This window comes from Pygocentrus nattereri, chromosome 13 (assembly GCF_015220715.1).
Source record: "Pygocentrus nattereri isolate fPygNat1 chromosome 13, fPygNat1.pri, whole genome shotgun sequence".
Classification (NCBI taxonomy): Eukaryota; Metazoa; Chordata; class Actinopteri; order Characiformes; family Serrasalmidae; genus Pygocentrus; species Pygocentrus nattereri.
In genome coordinates, this window is record NC_051223.1 from 36,279,850 (window position 1) to 36,302,090 (window position 22,241).

The following is a 22,241-nucleotide window of genomic DNA, read 5'->3' on the forward strand; positions in this document are numbered from 1 at the left end:
CTAGTACCAACCTTTCATACACAGCGCAAACTGTTCTAAATAATAGCAAAAACTTTGATGTGCATTATAAAAAATTTTATCTTTAATGGTTTGAAAGCGCTAAGAGCAGCAACAGCGACAGCCGCGCAATGTGGAGAGCGAAACAGCAGGACTTAAACTCAGACGTACGAGCAGAAAGGTATGGCATACCCACAACAAAGCGTCCATAAATAGACGGGTAAATATATGTCCTTGAGCCTGTGTGTGTGCGGGTGTGTGCGTGTTTGCAGTTGGAAGCATGGCTCTGAGAACGAAGGAAACCAACAGGTGTCCCGGTGCACTTACAGCCCCATCTAGAACAATTTATTTGCCCCGTCAAATGAACTACATTACACTGTTAGACATAGAGGTTCTGTTCAGGGACATTTTTCATTTATTAAGCTAAAAACCATGTAAATGTTCCCTGAAAGGTACAACAGCGCTTTTAAGGTCCATAAAAGTTTTCCCAGGTGAAAATTACATATTTGATCGTTTTAAACAGAACACTAAAATAAAAAGCCTGGAGACGAGACGGGGGATGTGGAGTCAGTACAACTTGGAAAATATCATTTCAGTGGAACATTTATGGTCCAATTATGTTCCCTGCCTGAAGGTGCTGAGATGTCAGATGACAGACACGCTCCAAAATCCAGAAAGCTTCCCAGAAGACTGAAAAACCCCTGAAGAGCATGAACACAAACCGTTGAGAGGAACTTCACTGCCTGGCTGGAACCTCCAGATGGTGTCATGTGGCTCTATTCTGTTTATGACTGTTTGAGCTCATGACTGTTTGTTTTATTCTAAGACAGTATGATCAGGTTACAGAGCTGATCAGCGGTAGCTGTAGCACTTTCCCTTCTCGCCCAGAGCTTGACAGTGACTGTTAAAAGTCATCATTGCCAAGGCAGCGCAGGTAACGAGATCAGAGTAGGGTTTAAATGAAAGTCCTGTCGTCTGCAAATGACTTTCAGCTCAGGCTCAGAGCCGCGAAGCGCTTAACATACTGAACTGCTACTTTTTGTGTGTGTTATAATAATTATTTTACACTTTGTTGCTGTACAAGAAGAACAAGTATCTTCAAAATAGTAACTTTACAGGAGAGGGAAAAACCTCCTTACCTTTCAATGTAAGTTAATGTAAAGCAATTCTATTGCAAGTGATTTTAGAGCATTTCTATTGGCCCATTCATCATGACATTTTCACATAGGGTAAAGGACAGTTGGTGTGTGTTGAGATGACGTAGAAAAATAAAAATCACCAAAATACATGGAGATTTTCTTTGTACAGCAATAATATATATGCTCACTTTTTTCATTAAACAAATACCTGCTGTCCTTTACGCTGTGTGAACATTTCAGAATGAATGGAATAATAAAGAGGTTGGTCGTGGTTGGTTAGTGTAGTGGGTAACACCTCTGCCTTCTATGCTGCAGACTGGGGTTAAATTCCCCACCTGGGTAAACACCCTACACTATACTAATAAGAGTCCTTGGGCAAGACTCCTAACACTGCCTTCACCTACCTGTGTAAAATGATCAAACTGTAAGTTGTTCTGGGTAAGAGTGTCTGCCAGGTGCCATAAACGTAAATAAAAAATGCTCCAAAATTGCTTGGAAAAAAATCTTGTTACGTGATTATACATTAAAAGTTCTATTAAATGTGCTTCTCATTTTGTTATGTTGTAAGTACGTGCACCCCTGGTGAAATGACACTGTGTTGATTTGTGAAAATAGTGAACACATCCTCTACAGAGAACACATATTTTTAGTACACTATACTATCATTTATTTGCTAAATGTAACACACTGTGAAAAACAAACATAAAATGTGACCTGTCCAATAATTATGGCACATTTACATTTTATGATTTGATTTTGTTTTAGTATGTTGGTGTATATTATGTTACTTTAATATCGCTGTTGTCGGATGAAAACCTCAATCTCCACAATAGTAACTTTACAGCAGAAGGAAAAATCTTGCTTTACTTTTAATGTAAGTCAGTGGAACCAGACTTTTTTCCAAGTCATTCTGGGCCGTTTCTTTTAGTCCATCCATCATGAAATTCACACACAATGTAAAGAGCAACAGGCATTTTCACGTTATGTCAAAAACAAAAAAACAACAAAAAAAGGTTAGGGGTGTGACCAAGGGCTATACACACACATATACACACATACACACACACACACACAGACACACACACACACATACATACACACACACACACACACACACACACACACACAGAGTCAGTTTCTTTAGTCCATTCATCATGAAATTTACATACAATATAAAGGCCAACTGGTATTTCCAAATTATGCCAAAAATTGAACAATATCAAAAATGGAGATTTTTGAGAGAAACGTTTTCTTCCTTTCTTCTTTTACATACATACATACATACATACATACATACATATATATATATATATATATATATATATATATATATATATATGTGTGTGTGTGTGTGTGTGTGTGTGTGTGTGTGTATGTATATGTATATATGTATATATATATATATACACACACAAACACAGACACACCCTTTGTTTTCAGTCATGTCTTTGCTTGGCACTGAATGTGAATGTGTGTAAATGTTTGTCCTGGATTGTTCATACAGCAGTTGTAGTTTCATTGTTATGTTGTTGCTGTAGTTTTGCCTCTCAGTTCTCTTTTTTTCTTGTTTGTTTTACTTGTGTTTTTTGTTTTTCCTGCTTATTGCTCCTGTTTGCTCCACCAACAAATAAGAAACTGAGCCTTAAAATTTGAACAGAAGATGTCATATTTAAGTGTGTTCACTGTAGAGGATGTGTTATCCTCTTATCCACTAGTTTGACTGTATATTACATTATTCTTTATGGATCCTATGAGTGAACTTGGCTGCCTAACTATACCTGGTTTGGCAGCAGCACGGTGTTTTTATTTAGCTTACTACATTTTAAGGCTATTATTTCATATATAACATATAAGCTCTTAAAGCTTGAGAACTGGTTGTCTTAACTGTGTAGATCAGGGATGCTCAATTCTGGTCCTACCGCCCTGGAGAATTCAGATCCAACACACCTGGCTCACATAGTCAAATGCTGCTGAAGGTCTTGATTACCTGGATCAGGTGTGTTAGATTAGGGTTGGAGCTAAACTCTGCAGGGTGGTAGATCTCCAGGACCAGGGCTTGGCACCCCTGGTGTAGATTTACTCTTGAATTACTCTTGTTTGTGAGGTGCAATGCAAACACTGATTTAATTGATTATAAGTGCTGGAGGAGTGCTGGTCGTACTTGAGCTCCTGAGCGATAGCTGCTATTTGCTCCACTCTGTCCTGATGTGCTGCCAGGTCACTCTCAAAGGCCTCATGTTTCCGTAGCAACGCGCGCACCTCGGCCAGAGAGGCAGCCTCATAGTCCTTCAGCATCAGGAGCTCGTCCTTACCTGCAACACACAAACACTGAGGAATGCAATCGAGATATCAGTGGAGAATAATGAGACGTACTGATATCTGCTGGTAGAGAAGGCTGAGAATATAGAGACATCAGCCTCGTTTATCTGTTTAAACATAATAATAATAATAATAATAATAATAATAATAATAATACATTATTACAGTTATACTTTACAAAAGAAGATAAACCCTAGAAAGACAAAACAATACACCTTAAATAACAGCATAATTACAAACCTCAATTCCAAAAAAGTTAGGACAGAGTGTGAAATGCTAACAAAACCAGAAAACATTGATTCGTCAATTCTATTTGATCTGTATTAAATTGAAAACAGAACAAAAACACTACATCTAAAGTTTTACCATATGAACTTTATTTTATTTCATGTATTTGTGTAAATATACACTGAATCTACATTTAATGCCTGCATTACTTTCCAAAAATGTTGGGACAGTAGCATGTTTACCACTGCTCTTCGTCTGTTAGGGAATGCCACTGATTTTTGAAAAGTTTTGGACAGGAACCAGATGTTTGAAAAGCTGAATGTCTGTAAAAGCTCCCTCACAGAAACGGTAGTACATGAAATGATTATTAATACGCTGCCTGATGTCTCAGACACTGTTTTAGACAGTTATCAGAAGGTTTTGGCTTATTATTATTTTTTAATCCATTCATGGTGGAGACCCTAAAGAAAATGCATTTTTTCAGATGTATCTTTATTTTACCAACATCAACATCACACATAAAAGTTCAGAAGACCCACATATGTTCACTGGTGGTTTTGGATACCAAACAAATGTCTGTTGTAGTCATCATTTACAATGCATTAAAAAATATAGACTCTAACCTTTGGCCCAAGCCTCGTGGGTGGAAGCCTTCTGCCGGAACTTCTCAGCCAAGTGCTCGACACGCTCCAGCCGACGGATCTCGGTTAGGAGCCACTCCTCGTAGCCTTTCTCTGCCTGCTCCAGACCCTGCCAGGCACCTGTAATATCCTACAGGAGCAAGAACACAACAGAGAACAGCCTCACACTGACTGCCAGATGTCTGGAGACGCAATGTCTTATTTGCATAAGTAATAAACAATAATACCAATATGTAAAACAGTTTGGAAGAGCAGGAATCTGCTAAGTGGTGCTCAGAAGTCTGGTTTTAGATGTGTGATGGTAACTGCACCAATGATGACATTTAATGAACATATTAATAACCATTCAGTTGACATTAGCTGGCGGTAACAGAGGGGGGTTATTTGTTCAACAATAGCAAGTCTAGAAATATTACTCTTATTTTGTTTTGCCGATTTGGAGACTTCTCTGGTGGAAATGTGCAATTGCATGCAACATGTGAAAGAACATGAGTTGTGTTTCGGAACCCTTCCCTGAGGGGATGAATCTGGGACATTCTCCATCTGGAGTGGGAATTCATTTCTAAAAATCTAGTTGTTTCATCCCAAAACTAAATATTTATACTATATTATTTATATTTATTTATCTTAATATGTCCATTAACATCTATTATCATATGTGCTTAATTCCAAGCATATTTTACAGTCACTGGTGCTGTATGAATATGGTGTAACACCAGTGACTCCACTGACATTCTGGTTAAAACTGAGGATTTTTAAATTGGCTGACACGTTGACCGTCAGATGAGCTTGTGCAACTGTTTAAAATCAGTAATAAAAATTATATTTGGAATTATTTGACAAAATTTTTAATTAGCCAGCCATTAAAGCACATGACACCAGTGACACAGAAGTTTTGTGCTGCCTGATAAACTAAATTATTAATAAATTAATGAAATAGAGCGAGTGACTAGCCTTCTCATGCCATGAGATGCTTCCTTTCCGATGAGCCTCGACTCAAAGTAGCAGTTTAATAGAGCAGAAAATACTGTGTTAAATGTGATAAGAGTCCTGATAACAGCAGTGACCAAAATCTCTGTGAAAAATGAATTTTTAAAAATAAAATACATATTTTTTAAATGTTAATGTTAAAGATATAAAAAGTAGACATCAATCTGTTTTATACAAATTTCTAACTTAAACCTCTTAAAAATACTGTTTTATATTAAAAATGGTTTCTCAAATGTTGAAAGCTGGTTTTGTAATGAGCTGTTTTACAGATGCAGATCGACTATTAAAGAAAAATCAGAGAAATTATAAGAGATGTGTTATTTAATCTTAGGTCAACTGTGTAAATGTACATACTAACTTCTGGAGCTGTGCCTAGTATTTGAAGCTTTTTAAAGTCTTTTTAAGTCTTTTTAAAATCTTTTTAAGCCCTGCAACCTTTGTGACTTCGTTTCCCATCTAAATGGAGAATGACCCAATAACAATATGTAATAATAATAATAAGTAAATATTAGGTAATAAAAGATCCCAGCAGAGGTTTCCTCATCATTTAAAAACAGCTATTTTTAATCCTCCCTCTTGGAAATAAGTGCTACAAATGGTTCTTTGAGAAGAACCACTTTTAGGTCCCTAAAGAATCATGTTGGAAAAATGGATGTGTGTGAAGAACACATAGCATAAAAGGTTCTTTACCAATTAATGTCACTTCCTAGAATCTCTACGTTCTGTGGAAGTTCTTTAAAGGGTCCATATCATGGAGTTGCATGGAACTGAAGTTGAATGCAACTCAGAAGATGAAACTTAGTTGCATGAACGTTTCACCATGTAATCCCGCCTAAGGGTCTCACCGACACCATCTTGCCCTCAGAGGGCATGAAAGCGGGTCTGTTGCTGATGCGCAGTTTGGTCTGCAGGGTATTGAAGCTGATCTCCAGCTGGCACTTCTCCTGCACTTTGGGGGGCTTGTGCATGCGGCGGTAGTCACGATAATCCTCCAGCTTCTTCCTCATGGCCGCCATGGTGGTCTCAGGAGTGCGGTTCTCCAGCCATGGGGTGGTGCGGCAGATCCATTCCAGGAGCTAGAGGTGGGTGAAGTAAAGTCAGGACAACAGATGAAGACTAAAAGCTCCTGCAATCAGGGTTGTCATTTAGGGGCACTACACAAAATCCTGCTGCCCAATCACTTGTATTAAGAAATGATACAAAAACAACAACAAAAAAGCTCTATATATGGGGTCCTTGGGGGCTTTGGGGTCCTGAGTGACTGCTTATATCACACACAGTGAGAACCAGACCTGCTGAGAGCTGTTATACAGCTGTAGTGTGATAAGAGGAAAGAGCAGCAGTAGCTGAAGTGCTGCTGTAAATTCTCGTATAATATAAAGCCCGTGTGTCTCACCTCACTGGCCAGTTTCTCATAGTCTTCCATGAGCTTCTCGTTCTCCTGATTGACCCCCAGGACCTTACAGATCCTATTAGCAGCAGTCTCCGCCTTCAGAGACAGCAGGGAAAAAGACACGCTGTCAGGGTTTAAATCTCTCTAGTGGAATTCAGTTCATCCCGACAAAATTTGATGAGTCATGAAATCTGTTTCCAATATGACCGTGATTTGATTCTTCTGGTACAATTCAGAATTTTTTTTTCTCTATATTGGCATGAAATATATTACACAAATGTGACTTCATCCACTGGGTACAGATCGTTTAGATGATAGGCCTCATCAATTATGATTTTTGCTCAGATCTGATGTTTATGTTGTTATGGTTCATATTCATACAAAGTCACAGGAAAAAAAAAATTTTAAATACATGTTTATTATGAATTTGATGACTGCAACATGTTCAAAAAAGTTGGGACAGAGGAAACAAAAGACAAAGCTGTGTAATGCTAAAAAACACCTGGTGGAAAATGCCACAACTAATATTTGGGTATAAAACAAGCATCTCAGAGAGGCGGAGTCTTTCAGCCATAAAGACGTGGAGGGGTTCACCACTCTATGAAAGACGGCACAGCAACAATTCAAGAACAACATTTTAAATAGCAAAGAACTTGTGGATTTAATCTTCTATGGTACCTAGTATCAATATAATCAATATATATTCAGAGAATCTGGAGAAATCTCTGTGTGTAAGGGATAAGGCTGAAAATCCATGATCTTTGGGCCTTCAGGCAGCATTACATTAAAAACAGCCACAGTTTTGTAGTGGATCCCACTGCATGGGCTCAGGAACACTTTTAAAAACCACTGTCTATGAAAACATTTTGTTTACAAAAGCAAGTTAAAACTCCACCGTGCAAAGAAGAAACCGTGTATAAACGAGATCCAGAAACACCACCACCTTCTCAGGGCCTCATCTTGTTTAAGATGGACTGAGGCGAAGTAGAAAAAGGTTCTGTGGTCCAATTTGAAATTGTTTTTGGAAATCATAGACACCGCATCCTCCAAGCTAAAGAGGAGAGGCTTGTTATACACACACAGTTTAAAAGCCAGCATCCATGACGGGATGGGGTGCATTAGTACACATGGCATGGATGGTTTGTGCATTTGTTAAGGATCCCTTTATGCTGAATGATGTATACAGCTTTTAGAGGGACATATGCTGCCATCCAGATGACGTCTTTTTCAGGAAGACAGTGTCAAACCACGTTCTGGACACATTACGACAGCATGATTGTGTAGTAAAAGAGTTTGGGTGCTAAATTGGCCTGCTTGCAGTCCAGATAGATAGATAGATAGACAGATAGATACTTTATTGATCCCGAAGGAAATTTAGGCATCCAGCAGCAACAACAACAGACCTGTTACTTACTGAAAACATTTGATGCATTAAAAAAAACAAATCAGACTAAAGAGACACTAAAGTGTTGAGCATCTGAAATCCTATATCAAGCCAGAATGGAAAAACAGTTGGTCCCCTCAGATCCCAAACACTTGCAGAATGTTGTTAAAAGAAGGGGTAATGAAGCACAGTGGTAAACAGGCCCCTGTCCCAACTTTGAGCACGCTGCAGGCATCACATTTAAAATGGGAATATATTTTTTCAAAAAACAATAAAACGTCTCGGTTTCAACATTTGATATGTTTGTACTATTTTCAATTAATTATAGGGTTTAAGTGATTTTGACATCATTGCATTTTGCGTTTATGCACATTTTGCACAGCGTCCCAACTTCTTTTGGAAGCAAGGTTATAAAGGTGAACAATAATCTACTAACAAATCCTTATATTCTGTTACCTTATAGTGTAAAGTTTAGTACAGTCAAAATTTGAGGGTGGTCAAGTCACTTAGTTGTTTAAGTTAAAACACTAGATCATGTTTTACAGTGCATGTGCAGGTGGATATACCTGCTCAGCTCCAGCGAAAGCATGGTAGAAGCAGGACACATAGGTCATAATAGCTCTCTCGTCAGGCTTCGGGGTGTTGACAATATCTGAGAAGAAAAAAATGGAAAAATTAGAGACAGAAAAATATCACTATTACTTAATTTACGTCTAGTCTTGTTTTTAGCTCCAGACACTGTACTGTTCAACAACAGAACCAAATTATGAGACTTTCATTACAGATAAACGAAGGACAGAACTGAAACACTGAATCAAGTAAATAAAAGTCCTTACAGGAAAGCCTGTCCACTTGATAGGCATCTTGGTAGCCAGGCAGTTATTTTCAGTTATACAATACCAGGCTGTCATTTTTTAAATGGAGAGAAACCTAAAAACCTGAAACTGAAGGCCAAACTAACGTTTGAACATGTTTGAAATTGCTTTAAAGGAAAGTTGGACAGTAGTTTGTTTAGCAAGTGTGCTAACTAGCTAGCTAGCCTGCCAAAAATAACCAGCAGAGAGAAACAGCTGGTGTACCCTGAGAAAAGGTAGTGTTAAATTTGCTGGATTCAAATGTGGACATTGGCTTAACATGAATGAAATGTATGACAACATATTTGCTCAATCAAATTGAATTTTGTGTGGAACTGATGTAAACATTTGAAGCCTGTAATTTCAATGACTTGTTTTGTTCAGTGTAGGTCTGTTTATATATATATATATATATATATATATATATATATATATATATTAGACCAGAGTTTGGTCAATTGATCCAATTACTAGAACCATCAGAAACTGTCTTTTTAATAAAAGTAATTGAAGTGAGTGCACTTTTTGGCCATAACGCTCATCACTAGCAGCACATATTGATTGGTTCCCTAAATCCATATCAGGACTTCAGGACTACTTTAAAAAGAGAAACAAGCCTCTGGAAATGAAATGTGTTTAGTTACTCGCCTTCAGGGTCCAGCATTTTAGGGATGTCGAGATGTTTCTCTGCAATTTCCAGAGCCAGGTTAAGGTTACCCAGAGGATCATCCTATAGAAGCATGAAGAGAATAATCAATAAGATTCATCATATAGAATAAAGAGGGAAGTGCCCTGACAAACCCTGAGACTGCCTTGCTGTTGTATTGACTGTGCTATATAATCCGATTATTAAATACATTGCTAATTACAAAAAACATGTACGTTAAATATTCTACAATGAATTAGGTTTATATTTTTTGTACATTAATACCTTCTGTTTGCACTTTTTGTTAAAAAAAAACGGGGAAAAAATGTAAAGGACTATTTTCTTACTATCTCTTTTTCACTGAGTGCATTTACATGCCCTCAATAATCTGATCATAATCGATCTGAATATTATCTGAATATTCAAATTCATGTAAACAGCACACTCCAAATTCTTAGATCAAATTTTTAGATAGACAGAAATCTGATTGAGAAATCTGATAAAGAGAGCTGGATTTGAGCTAAGTAATCAGATTTCTCAGTGCATGTGAACTCTTACTCTGATTTCTTTCTGATTTCTCAGTCTGCGCATGTGCATAACAGATGGGGGTACTTCAAATAAGCGAGGAACACTTTTGAAGCGATACTGAAACCAACTACATGCTCAGTGAAATGAAGGATTTAAATATTCTTCATCTTCTGAATGATGTACAGTATGTTCATATTTTCAGGTAAAGTGCCGCAATGTTTTTCCAAAAAATAAAACTGCGGCATGAAGTTAGAATTCGACATTATGCTTACGTCACGTCTTCTACTGTGAGTTTATTGGCTGGTTGCAAAGCAGAAATCTGATTACTGTCTGACTAATGTAAACTTAGAGTTTCCCCATTATCTGATTGCTCAAGTACATGTAAACGTGGATTACTGACAAAGTCTGATTTTCTGCAGTTATCAGATTATCAAGGGCATGTAAACGCACTCATTAACAGGACTGCACACACCAATAACTTCTCATTAAACTCTTCTTATAAAAAAGCTCCACTTCTACTCACAAACCAGATAAAAGTTTAGGCCCTGCTCTGTCAACAGGATGAAGCTATGAGTGAGAAGCTATTTCATGTCAAAATCTGCAGCATGCTTTTATCGCCAACAATAACCGAGACTTTATAAGGGTTAAGTGAGCACTTTCTGTGTAACACGGTAGCCAGCCGGATACCAGCGGACCTGAGTGGAACAAAAGAGCAGAAAATCTTCCAACAACAGTGATGTTAGTCAAGCTCATAAGAAGAGTTGTAAACAGTTAGGGTTAAAGTTAAAGGCAAACTCCAGCCAAAACTGATAAAACGTCACGATGTCTGTTTTAAATATGCCTACTCACCTCCTATAGTAATCACTAATCTATTTCAGATTTTCTGGTTTAATAACTTCGACAACTCCCTTCTGATGTATCTTGATGGTGAGAACTTTGGGGTGGATTCTGAGGGACAGACTGTTTTGCTTTGTTACCTGGTCAATGCTAACAAAGCCTAATCTTTGCAGCCATATAACTGCCTTAAAGATTTTTCCAAATCTACTTTACAATAGGGATGGAGGGTTTACATGCAGCATCATATGAGGGTGTCCATGCAACCCTACCAAGGAAAGCCCCTCACGGTGCTGAGTAAACAGAACCAGCACGAAAAAGACCACTACCACCCCTACTACTACTACTACTACTACTACTACTATCACCACAAACTACCACCACCACTACAACTACTACTACTGCCACAACTACCACTACTGCCACTACTACTACTACTACTATCACCACCACTACCACCACAACTACTACCACTACCACCACTACTACTACTACTACTACTACTACAACAACTACAACTACTACTACTACTACTAATAACAATAACAATAATAATAATAATACCACAACTACTACTACAACTAGTAATAATAATGATAATAATAATAGTAATAATAATAACAATAATAATAATAATAATAATAATAATACCACGACTACTACTACTACTACTACTACTACTAATAATAATAATAATAATGTTTATTTATATAACACTTTCCATAAACTAAAAAATCAGTTCAAAGTGCTTCATAACACACAAAACAACTAAAAACAACAGTGGAAGAAAAAAGAAGAAAAAAAAATAAAACAAGAAAATAAATGTAATAGTAATTCCAGTAAAAAACAAGGAAACAATAAAAACAAAAGTTAAATGCTAAAGTAAAGAACATTGACAGAAGGAACCTGACAGACGTGAATTGGTAATGAGTTCCAGGTCTTTGGTGCCTAGAAACAAAACGCTGCCTCTCCGCTCTTTTTAGATTCCTGGCGTGGAATATGGAGAAGCAGCACTAGATGGTCTTAAAGCTCGAAATGCAAAATCATTAAGAGATTTAAGAACTAGTATTACAATGTCATAGTCGAATTTAAAAAAGACAGGCAGCCAGTGGAGCGAAGCTAAAACTGGTCTAATACGATCCTGTTTTCTAGTCCATGTTAATATTCTAGCTGCTGCGTTTTGCACAAGTTGTAGTTGGTTGGTTGTACTTGCAGGAAGTCCTATGAACAGCAGTCAAGTCAAGAAAACACAACAGCATGGGCCAATTTCTTGGCACCTTGCAGACGGAGAAAAGGTTGTGATATATTCCTTAAATGATAAAAAACTGCTTTGATAATATTATTAATATGTGCTTAACTCAGAGTCTAGTGTTACACCAAGATTCCTGACTTCAGTTTTTATTTGTAGAGCCAGACGTCCAAGTCTTTCACACTTCTGTGTCCTCTTTATTTAGGTTTTCCTTGTCGGAAAGGGTTAAAATTTGCCTCTGGTGTCAGTTTCGTGCTGAATGATGATGGTATTGTTCCCTTTTTCAATAACCAAGGTAAGAATTACACTAATGCTGGCCTAGTTGTATTACTTAGACTATATATCAGCGGATAGGTTAGCAGACTGGTTGACATTACAGGGATTCCAAATACTTGTATGATGTATTGGCCTACTGTAGATGCATGCTGGGAACTGAAGTAAGAGAACATATTTGAAGAATAACAGGATGAATAACGTGTTAAACTCTAGTTTCAGGCTGGAATGCCCCTTTAGGGTTAGGGGTGAGGCACTACTTTCCAAGCAAAGGATTCGTTCCACAACTCTTCATCATCATTCACACCGTGCCTGCAGCGTTAGGCCGAAGAGCATGCAGAACAACGTGTGAGGACGGCAGAGACCTTGTTGAGCTTGGAGTAGTCGATCAGGTCAGGTCTGTGTCTGTGTATGAGCGCACAGAAGGCCAGGCCGTCCTTCCAGCTTCAGACACAACACCACAAGAAGGAAAAACAGAAAGGGTTGGTAACCCAAATGTTAAGAAGAGCCATTTTGTCCTTTCAACAAAAATCAAACGACCTTGGGAGCCACATTTTATATCTATTTTAACATCTTATATATGTCTCAGTATGTGCTAGTAGCATAGGCTAAAAAATCGAATATAAACGAAGGGCTTACTTTGCTTTAGCCCAGCTATAGCTGCTTTTCTCGCATCTCCGACAGGAAACTTTTCCTCACAAGTAGAATGGATTCTTTTAAAATTTTCTCTCATCATTTGATTTTGTACGAGGCTGAAGTCAGCTTCTCATTCGCCACCTTCTTGCTTGAATTTTCCTACTCCACCTTAAATGTTGCCACACGTCCATTTAAGGTGGAATGGGAGACTCTGAACAAGAAGCTGGCAATTTAGAAGCTGACTTCAGTTTGCAACTTTATAAAGTTCGTATCAGGAAACCAGCTGGAGCAATTATGAACATTAATAGGTCCATTCGTCTCCAAATTATCAATGTTCATCTGAAATCTTTATCTTTGCCATTTCGTTAGCTACTAGCTAGGCTAGTGTTGTCTGCGTTGCTATGGTGACCAGCACTCTGTGCTGAGTGTGAATTAGCAACTCTACATTGACTCCAGCGTTTAAGACCATTTATTGTTAAACTGTGTTGAACGATCAGCAGAGCTTTATTTTACTGTAAAGGAGGATTATTTTATTATTACCTACAAATCTAATTGTGCTTTGGGGCCCCATAAGGACAGTACAAGAGATGCATGTAGACAACATCTGATCTAGTATAGTAACTGCAATATAGCAAGACAACAAACAGACACCCCCCATCATAACCCTCAGTTTCTATACATCAACAAATCTCTCAAACCACCTTGCTTATATATCACTGTTACACATTGCACTGAACTTTATATCATAGTAATATTAGTGAATATTATATATCTGGCTGCTTCATCCTGTGAACACACTAGGAATACACTATTATAAACCTCTGTGTAAACTTACACCTTGTACATACTGTAATTATTACGTATTACCATTAAAGTGTACTGTAAGAGTAACCACTGCACATTATATACTGCTGGAACTTTAATGCAGCTTTAGTTGCCTGAAACCTACATGAAACTAAATTGGACTTGCAATGGATGATATAAAGCAATTCAGTGGCTGAAAGAATTGTCACAAAACAGGGTTCATGAACCATCCAATCAAAATGCATCACACGTCATGTGATCACGTTGATTGCTTTACTTTCAGAGCACTGTTTCCACAGAATAAGTGCACAAGAAAATAAAACAGAAGATGGTTTGTTGGGCAGATGAAAAGGAGGGCCCCCACTGGCTCAAGGTTGGTAGTTTCTCTAGAGTCTTACAACAAACTTGAGTTTCTTGAAGCTAACGTTTCGGGAACCAGCTGTGTTAACTAGCCAGCTAATGCCAACAGCTGCAATCAAAATTTCTACACCTTGATCAATTTCCTTCGGGCCTCCTAATTTTTCACTGATCCATTTCATTGGGGAACCAAACGATGAAACTGATTACAGAAGACGTGAAGATGTGTGACATGAAATATGAAAAAAAAAAAAATTCTGCTAATTTGGCTAAATAGGGGACTAGGCTATATGACTGTTTTTAGAAGTATTTTTAAGAAGTAAAAGAAGTAGAAGTAAAAGTATTTTTTAATTTTTTTTCAATGTCAATACTATATATATATGTATATATATATATTCACTCTGAACATACAACACAAAGTGGTCATTTCCGGTAATTGCCGCACATGTGCAGCCTAGTGCTAAGTACTCACTGCTGTCTTATCTTCCTTTTCTCAGTCGGAGACACAGTTTTGCACTGAAAATATAACCATAACTAGCCAGCATGTCCATGTTCATGTTTTACAGATAATTATCACAATATTTGTAATATGTTTAAAATCATGTGTTTAAATTTCTGTTTGAAAACAAACAAAACAAAGTGATAGCCAGTTGCCCCCAAGCAGTACTGCCCACTAGCAGCCCACAAATTTGAAAAACACTGAGTTAGAACAGTTAGAAAAAAAAACAGTTAGAACAGTGCCATTCAGTACATGTACTGAGTAGGTCTGCAATAAATATCCAATAATACTCATTATATTTAAGAATCAAAGTGTTTGTGAACAGAAAAGCTAAATAACACATTTATCACTTATATAGAAGCATCTGTGATGAAAACCATTTATCAAGCCAAATACTAGAACGTCACCAGTAGCATACAGTTATCAAGAACTGGAAAGGCAAAGCCTGTGTGTCTGAGTTTAGCGCCAGTTACGGTATAAGATGTTTTCTGATGATTTAAAAAACTCCTTCAATTTTCAAAAGAAGTTGTTTACTTAACTACTGAGCCAGTAAGAGACTGAGGTAGAAATGAAAAACAGAAAAGAAAAAGAAAACGCTAATGGCATCTTGTTCCCTTGCAATATGAAATACATTTTTTTTCAAGTGGCACTTTAGGGACTCAGCCCTTTCCTGCCCTACCTCCTGATGTTCAAACAGAGCTAGCAGCTGCTGTGTTCAGGGTTGCCAGATTGTTCAAAACCTCCTGCTTCACATTTTAATACAACTTGCTATGAAAATAATTATTTATCAGTGATCTTTTTTCATGGCTTGTAGCATTAGATTAAAAAACATGTAATAAATAATAATAATAATAATAATTCCAATAAGAATAAGTATTTATCTGATTATTAAACTGAAATGTGCATTTTCTTATAAATATTCAATTATTAAAGATTGCCCTGAACTTCAGATAAATGATATCTTAATCTTAAATGTAGCCTAGTCATCTAAAGTTTCTCATTTTGAGTTGGTTGTAGAAACATTACTAAGTTATTTAACTTTATTTCTAGATTTTTCTTTTTGTTGTTGTTTATTTAGTAAAATGATCTCCCAATGCTGGCAGATGATTTTGCTTGTTTCGTTCACATTTCTTAAATTTGTGCAACATAGTGAGATCATTTTCCTTAAACCCTAAACAAGTCATGAGTCAGCCAGCGGGCCCAAAGTATCAATACACACGTCTATAACCTAAGAATAGGTCCATTAGTTTGCACTGAAGTCCCTGTAGTTACTGAATATTAAGTATGTAATAAGCCTGGATTGTTAAGGGGTTAATAACATTTGTTCATTTGTTCAAATAAGTATAAAATGTTAAATAATCTCATAATAAGTTTACTGCAATCTCAAAATGAGAAATAATAGATATATCAACTAGATTTAAAATGATTTCACATGCCAAGAAAACACTGTTTGCCATGTAGAACTGAGACGAGACGTGGCTCAGTCATTTGATCAAGAAAGCCAAACAGGAGGGGGCAGTGGCGTCCTCTTACCACGGGGGGCTTCTTGACCCAAGTTACCCTACAGTGCTTGAGATCATTTGTTATTAGCTCTGACCTGCAGTGGAAGTTCTGGACGTTGACATTTCGGTAAGGTGCCGTCTTCCTCTGGCACCAGAGCAGCAGGCCCTCCTTAGCTGAGGTTTCTGAGGAAATGTGAGAACTAATTAACAACATGTCAGTAAGGTGCATGTTAACACCTGCAACAAGACATACCTAATTGTTTTTAAGCATCTATGTCAATGACAGTGGGTGCAGAGTAATGTGCACAATCCCTCCAGGGGCCACACCCCTCACAGTGACCCACGTCTAAATAGCCAGAAACTAATACTGCACATTAAAGTGTGTTGACTTCTTTAGGCTGTTTGTCTGTCCCCAGAAACCTGCCCACACTTCTCTCCTTACCTTCCACTGAAATGTCCTGGATGGCGAAGCGGAGGATGATGGTCCAGATCATTCCCAAGGTCATCTTCACATTTCCATCAACAATCTCTAAAAACCACATACACACATGACAGACTTTACTACAGGCTGTAAAAATGTAAAGGCAGTTTTAGCCCAAAGCTCCAGAGTATTTGGTCCTTCACTATGATCTGTTGTATTGAATAGCTCTTCACTTTGCATGCATTACAGCACATTCTTCAAACGATGGTTCTTCAAGGGTTCTGCAGTTGTTATGGTCTCTAAAAACCGCGTACTTTCTGATGCCTTTTGCATTGTTCTATTGAGTGTGTTTACATGCACTCGATAATCTGATCATAATCAGATTTCTTTTATTTATTGGCTGGTTGCAAAGCAGAGATCCGATTACTGCCTGACTCATGTAGACCCAGAGTTTCCCCATTATCTGATTATTCAAGCGTTGATGGATTACTGACAAAATCAGATTTTCTGCAGTGATCGGACTGTTTGGGGCATGTAAACACACTCACTGAGGTGCCACCGGTATGAAAAGTGCACTCTAAGCAAAGATGAAGGTTTTTATCTGTTCACAGATTCATCAAAAAGGGGCTTCAGATTTTCTAAAACCGTATTTAACTGTTTTGTGCTGATATTATATTTTGTTGTTCTACTTTGTGGTCAAAAATAAATTAGCCATGTTTAATTAGCCTCTTTTAATTATATTCATTTGCGGCTTAGAAAATGGATGGATGGATGGATGGATAGATACATATCACTGTCGGATCAAAAACTCATAACTTCTAAACAGTAACTAGAAAATAGGCATTACTAACTTTTAGTATAAGTTAATGCAACAAAAGGTTAATGTAATTTTAGACCATATCAATTGGCCCATTCATCATGAAATATTGACACAACATAAAGGTCATTTGTTTTTATCTGTAGCAGAGATATGTACAAACTGCACACCAAGCAGTGGATCTTGATTACCTTCAGCTCCAATGGACACAAGCTTAACCCCTTTACTGGTAATGTACTCCAGCGCTTTGTTCACGTTGGCTATTTTGTGGAATCGCATCTTTCCTCTATCTGGCTTGGGCAGCCTTTCGCCTAGAAAAGAATATATTTGTTATAAATATGTTTTCACCTTGGACAGATCATGGCCTTGTGAGGTCCCTGGGCATCAGCAGCTTAGGATGCCCCTCGAACTTTTGCACAGTATTGTAAATTCACAAGCCACATCATAAAAAATCCATCTGTAAAAATTCAATCACATCGATATGAGTAGAGTGAAAGGCAGAGTGAAGATGGCTCGTGAGTACCAGATATGACTTCCAGAAGGAGCATGAGCTTCAGTCCATTTCGGAAATCCTCCTCGATGTTGTCAATCTGAGTCCCAGCTTTACGCAGGTGAGAGTTGCACCAGGCAGTGAATGTCTGAAAGGAGAGAGGCAAAGACAGAGAGACAGCCTTTCATGAAGACCACAATTTCAATGTAACTCATTTCACCCACAGTGGAAAAAAATAATAACATTGTGACTCCAATGACCCACACTATGTGGACAAAAGTATTGGGACACTTAGACATTACACCCACAGGAGCTTTTATGACATCCCATTCTAAATCAATAGGCTTTAATATAGAGTTGGTCCCCCTTAACAGCTATAACAGCTTCCACACAATTTTGCCCATTCATCTTCGTTGAGGTCAGTGCTCTGTGTGGGTCAGTCAAGTTCTCAAGCACCAAACTCACCCAGCCATGGCTTTACGGACCTTGCTTTGTGCATTGGGAAACAGTCATGCTGTATCAGAAAAGGTTCTTCCCCAAACTGTTCTCACAAAGTTGGAAGCAAATAATTTACTGGAACTAAGGGTTCTAGGCCAACCCCTGAAAAAGAACCCCATAGCATTATCCCTCCTCCACCAAACTTTAGAGTCAGCACAGTGCAGTCAGGCAGGTTACGTTCTCCTGGCATTGGCCAAACCCAGACTCGTCCATCAGAGCGTCAGATAGAGAAGTGTGCAACAGTGATACACTGTTTCCACTGTTCCAGAGTCCAGTGGCGGCATGCTTCATAATTTATGGAAAGCAAGTTCTTATTTTGGTTATATACTGTTAGAAATACTGTCCGTGTACAGTTTTTGTTCAAGTATAAATGTGCCTTCAAAGGTACTACAGTGGTTTTAGGGGGAACAGTGAACATGTTCTTCCCAGAAAAGGTACACACACACACACACACACACACACACACACCACACACACATTAATAGAATTTATGTTAATCAGCTGTTTTCAACTGTTGGTTCTCTGTGTTCTCTTAATAACTTCTGGATTTAGATGTCCGACGCCTGAGCAGTGTCTTTTGTTTGCCATTGCTGATCTCTTCTGTGGATTTATTATCACGTTTCAGAACATTAGCACATAAAGAACATCTGTTCCATCAATGACAGCTGGACTGCCACTCATAAATTAACCACATGCTTAAATTTCACTGGCCTGCGTGCAGTGCTGAAAACAGTCTCTGTCAATCAGAACTGAAGGTGACTCAGCTGGGACAGTGGGACGCTCTGTCTTCCACTGTAATTCATTTCAGCGTCTCCACACAGCCTGTAAGGATGCATGGAATTTGAAAGACATGGGGACCATGACGTAACAACAACAAATTAACCACAGCTATAAAGCTGCTTAGCAATGACAGCCAAGTTGTGTGCGTATTGCTGGAAATCTTGCCTGTAGGTCATTATGGAAGACACCAGACAAAGGTACTTAACATTGACTACTGGTCAAGAATTTTAGAACACACCCATTTTTCCAGTTTTTATTGACATTTACACAGTTTACGTCCTGTGAATAACCTGAAATGTTAGAAAGATAAGCGTTAAACTGCCAAAGATTTAAAAAGCTGATCAATAAACTGAAAAATGAGTTATAAACAAGGCCTTTCTTCAGGTAACAAGTTAACAACTGGCAGCTGTCCCGCGGCAACAGAAGTAAATTTAGCTTTGAAGGTTGATGCAAACAATACCTTCAGGCATCCCAACTTTCATTAATAACTTACAAACCCTTGTATAAAAGCAGTGTTGGAAAAGACTTACCACACCTAAAGAAAATAGACAGACTAGCGTAGATCAGTATAACAGATACAAAGTCCAGTTCGAGAAAATTTCCTCAAGCAAAGGTCCAGAACATCATATCTAACTTACATCATTAATCAGTGCCATATACTGTTTACTGAAGTAGCCTAGAGGGTATATCAACATCTTGTATAGTCAAAAACTGAATGTCAAATCAAATAAAGTCCAATTCCGTCATATTACATTTATTTATTTTCTGTCAGTTTTCTCTTTTTAGAGCATGCCATGTGAAATAACTTCCCTCTGACTCACTTTCTCCTCTGGCTGCTGTTTCTTACAACTCATGCAATTGGTTTGTGAGTTTTCCTGGCCGCTAAAGCAGTACTGTAAAGGCTAGAAAAGTTATGGCGATTAAAATGGGACCACCCAGGTGAAATTAAATAATTCTCTACAGTTTATCGGTTATAGGTCCAGGTGCACATAGGACAGCGTCTGGGTCCGGACTCGGACCGTGGTCTGCCTATTAGGGACCTCTGGTGTAAGTCTTTCCTTCAGAGAAATTGCAAAGAAAGCCAGGATATCATAAAGGCACTTGGAACCTGGAGGAAACTGATGGGAACATATCTGGAAGACCCAAACTGCTACATAATCAGAAGACAAGTCTCTGAGAGTCAACAGCGTGGCTCACAGGACAACAGTTTAACGCTTGTTGAAGTAACCAAGTCTCATTTTCATCTGTGAAGATTTCAAACTGCAGGACTGACAGGCTGAGTGGAAAACTTTCTGAGACAAAGGTACTAAACTATAACTGGGCCAGTGAACCTCCCATCAGCAGGGTGGTACCCTCAAGGGTACATCTCAATACCTTTAATCAGGGAAAATAACTTTACCTTAATCCACTGACTCCACACATCCTGTCTCACTCGCTTTATATTTTATTGTTCCGTTTTAAAACATTTGGTTATGAAAAGGTACAAATAGGTAGTTTTCACCTGGAAAAAACTATTTAAGGTTCACAATTGGACCTTAAAACCACTGTTGTATCTTCGAGGGAACATTTACATTGTTTGTACTTTGATGAACAAAACATTTACCTGCACAGAACCTTTATTTCTAACAGTGCAGAAAGCCATTGATAAAATGTCAAATAAGACGAGATTTTCCAGGGCCAGACAGCACCGCCAGTGGATCCCTGAAGACTGCATGAAGGTCTTATGAACGAATGAATCTTTTTATCAAACAGGGTGTTTATCAGGAAAAACAATGGTTCCTCATCAACCAACTGTCAAACATGGATCAGGAACTATGGTGGTCTGGGGCTTTTTTGCTGGATCCAGACAAAGCTCTAACAGGAAAGTCTGTTCACTCGGTGGCCCACCACCAGGCAGTTATTTCCAGCTGTACAAGACAGACTCCTATCCTGTTAAATAGGGAGAGACCAGGGTGTGAAACATAGGGAGCCCTGGGGGGGCCTGGGACCCCTTATGCCAGGATTATTTCACACAAAGGCTGATTATTCAGTAACTACAGGGACTTCCATGCAAACTAATGGAGCTATTCTTAAGTTATATAAGTGTGTAATAAAACTTTGGGCCTGGCAGTGGGCCCACGGTTTGTTAACCTCTTGGACCACATGAATGTCTCAAAATCAAATTTCTGTCAGGTCCTTGAAAATAAACTTATTTTGACAGTATGCAGTCATTGTTTAGCTGCTTCACCCACAATGAACAAGCTTCTGTCTTTTAGTATTCCTGACTAAATAAAGCTGCAGCACTGGTCTGCCTCAAAGTGGTCTGCTTTTAACTTGGTTCACCCAGTTGGTCCTTCATAGCCAAGCAACTGTAACTATGCCCAGGATCCAAAAAACTTACAATATGCTGTAATTTATGTGGAAATCTGAAAACTTGACCAATTTACCCAAGAGACTGGGGTAAAGAGTGAATTTCTCAAACTGAAGACAAACGAGGAGATGTTTAAGATTTCAATTGATGTGAGGAAAAACGCATTACCAAGCTAGAAAAGAGCATTTCCAGAAGAATTGTTAAACCAAACATTTTGTTGCAATTGACTGCTGTTCTCATTTCTATCATTAGAATTATTGAATTTGTTAATGTATTATGGAAATGATACTTCACTATATTCCAAAAGACATAATTTCAACTATAATTGATAAATCAATAATTTGCGTTCTCTTACATAATAGCAAATTTGAGAGATTTTACCTAACCCCCATTTCACTCCCAAACAAATGTTGGGACTCTAATCCAAATGCACATGTTCAAACCAGAGACACTACTTATAGAAAGCCACCATCCAACACAGCTAACTCTATTTCATTAACACTCTGATATTGATTAGAAAACTTAAATCATGAGTTCAATGTTCAACAATATCAAATATCTAAAGCTTGTCTCCTGGTTACAAAACATCTGTGAGAAAGATTACAGATGCGC

General features: G+C 38.1%; 1 protein-coding gene across 1 annotated transcript in view; it reads right to left on the reverse strand.

Annotated features, from left to right (window-relative positions):
- zgc:165653 (uncharacterized protein LOC100006671 homolog) overlaps positions 1 to 22,241 on the reverse strand; it is a 45,031-nt gene that overhangs the window by 15,638 nt on the left and 7,152 nt on the right. The window contains exons 2-12 of the mRNA XM_017715324.2: positions 18,035 to 18,149; positions 17,703 to 17,822; positions 16,716 to 16,802; positions 16,369 to 16,456; positions 12,841 to 12,919; positions 9,594 to 9,675; positions 8,658 to 8,743; positions 6,711 to 6,803; positions 6,160 to 6,390; positions 4,307 to 4,454; positions 3,298 to 3,448 (exon numbers count right to left, since the gene is read on the reverse strand). Of these exons, the coding sequence (XP_017570813.1) occupies positions 3,298 to 3,448; positions 4,307 to 4,454; positions 6,160 to 6,390; positions 6,711 to 6,803; positions 8,658 to 8,743; positions 9,594 to 9,675; positions 12,841 to 12,919; positions 16,369 to 16,456; positions 16,716 to 16,802; positions 17,703 to 17,822; positions 18,035 to 18,149 (1,280 nt within the window). The remainder of the gene's footprint in view (positions 1 to 3,297; positions 3,449 to 4,306; positions 4,455 to 6,159; positions 6,391 to 6,710; positions 6,804 to 8,657; positions 8,744 to 9,593; positions 9,676 to 12,840; positions 12,920 to 16,368; positions 16,457 to 16,715; positions 16,803 to 17,702; positions 17,823 to 18,034; positions 18,150 to 22,241) is intronic.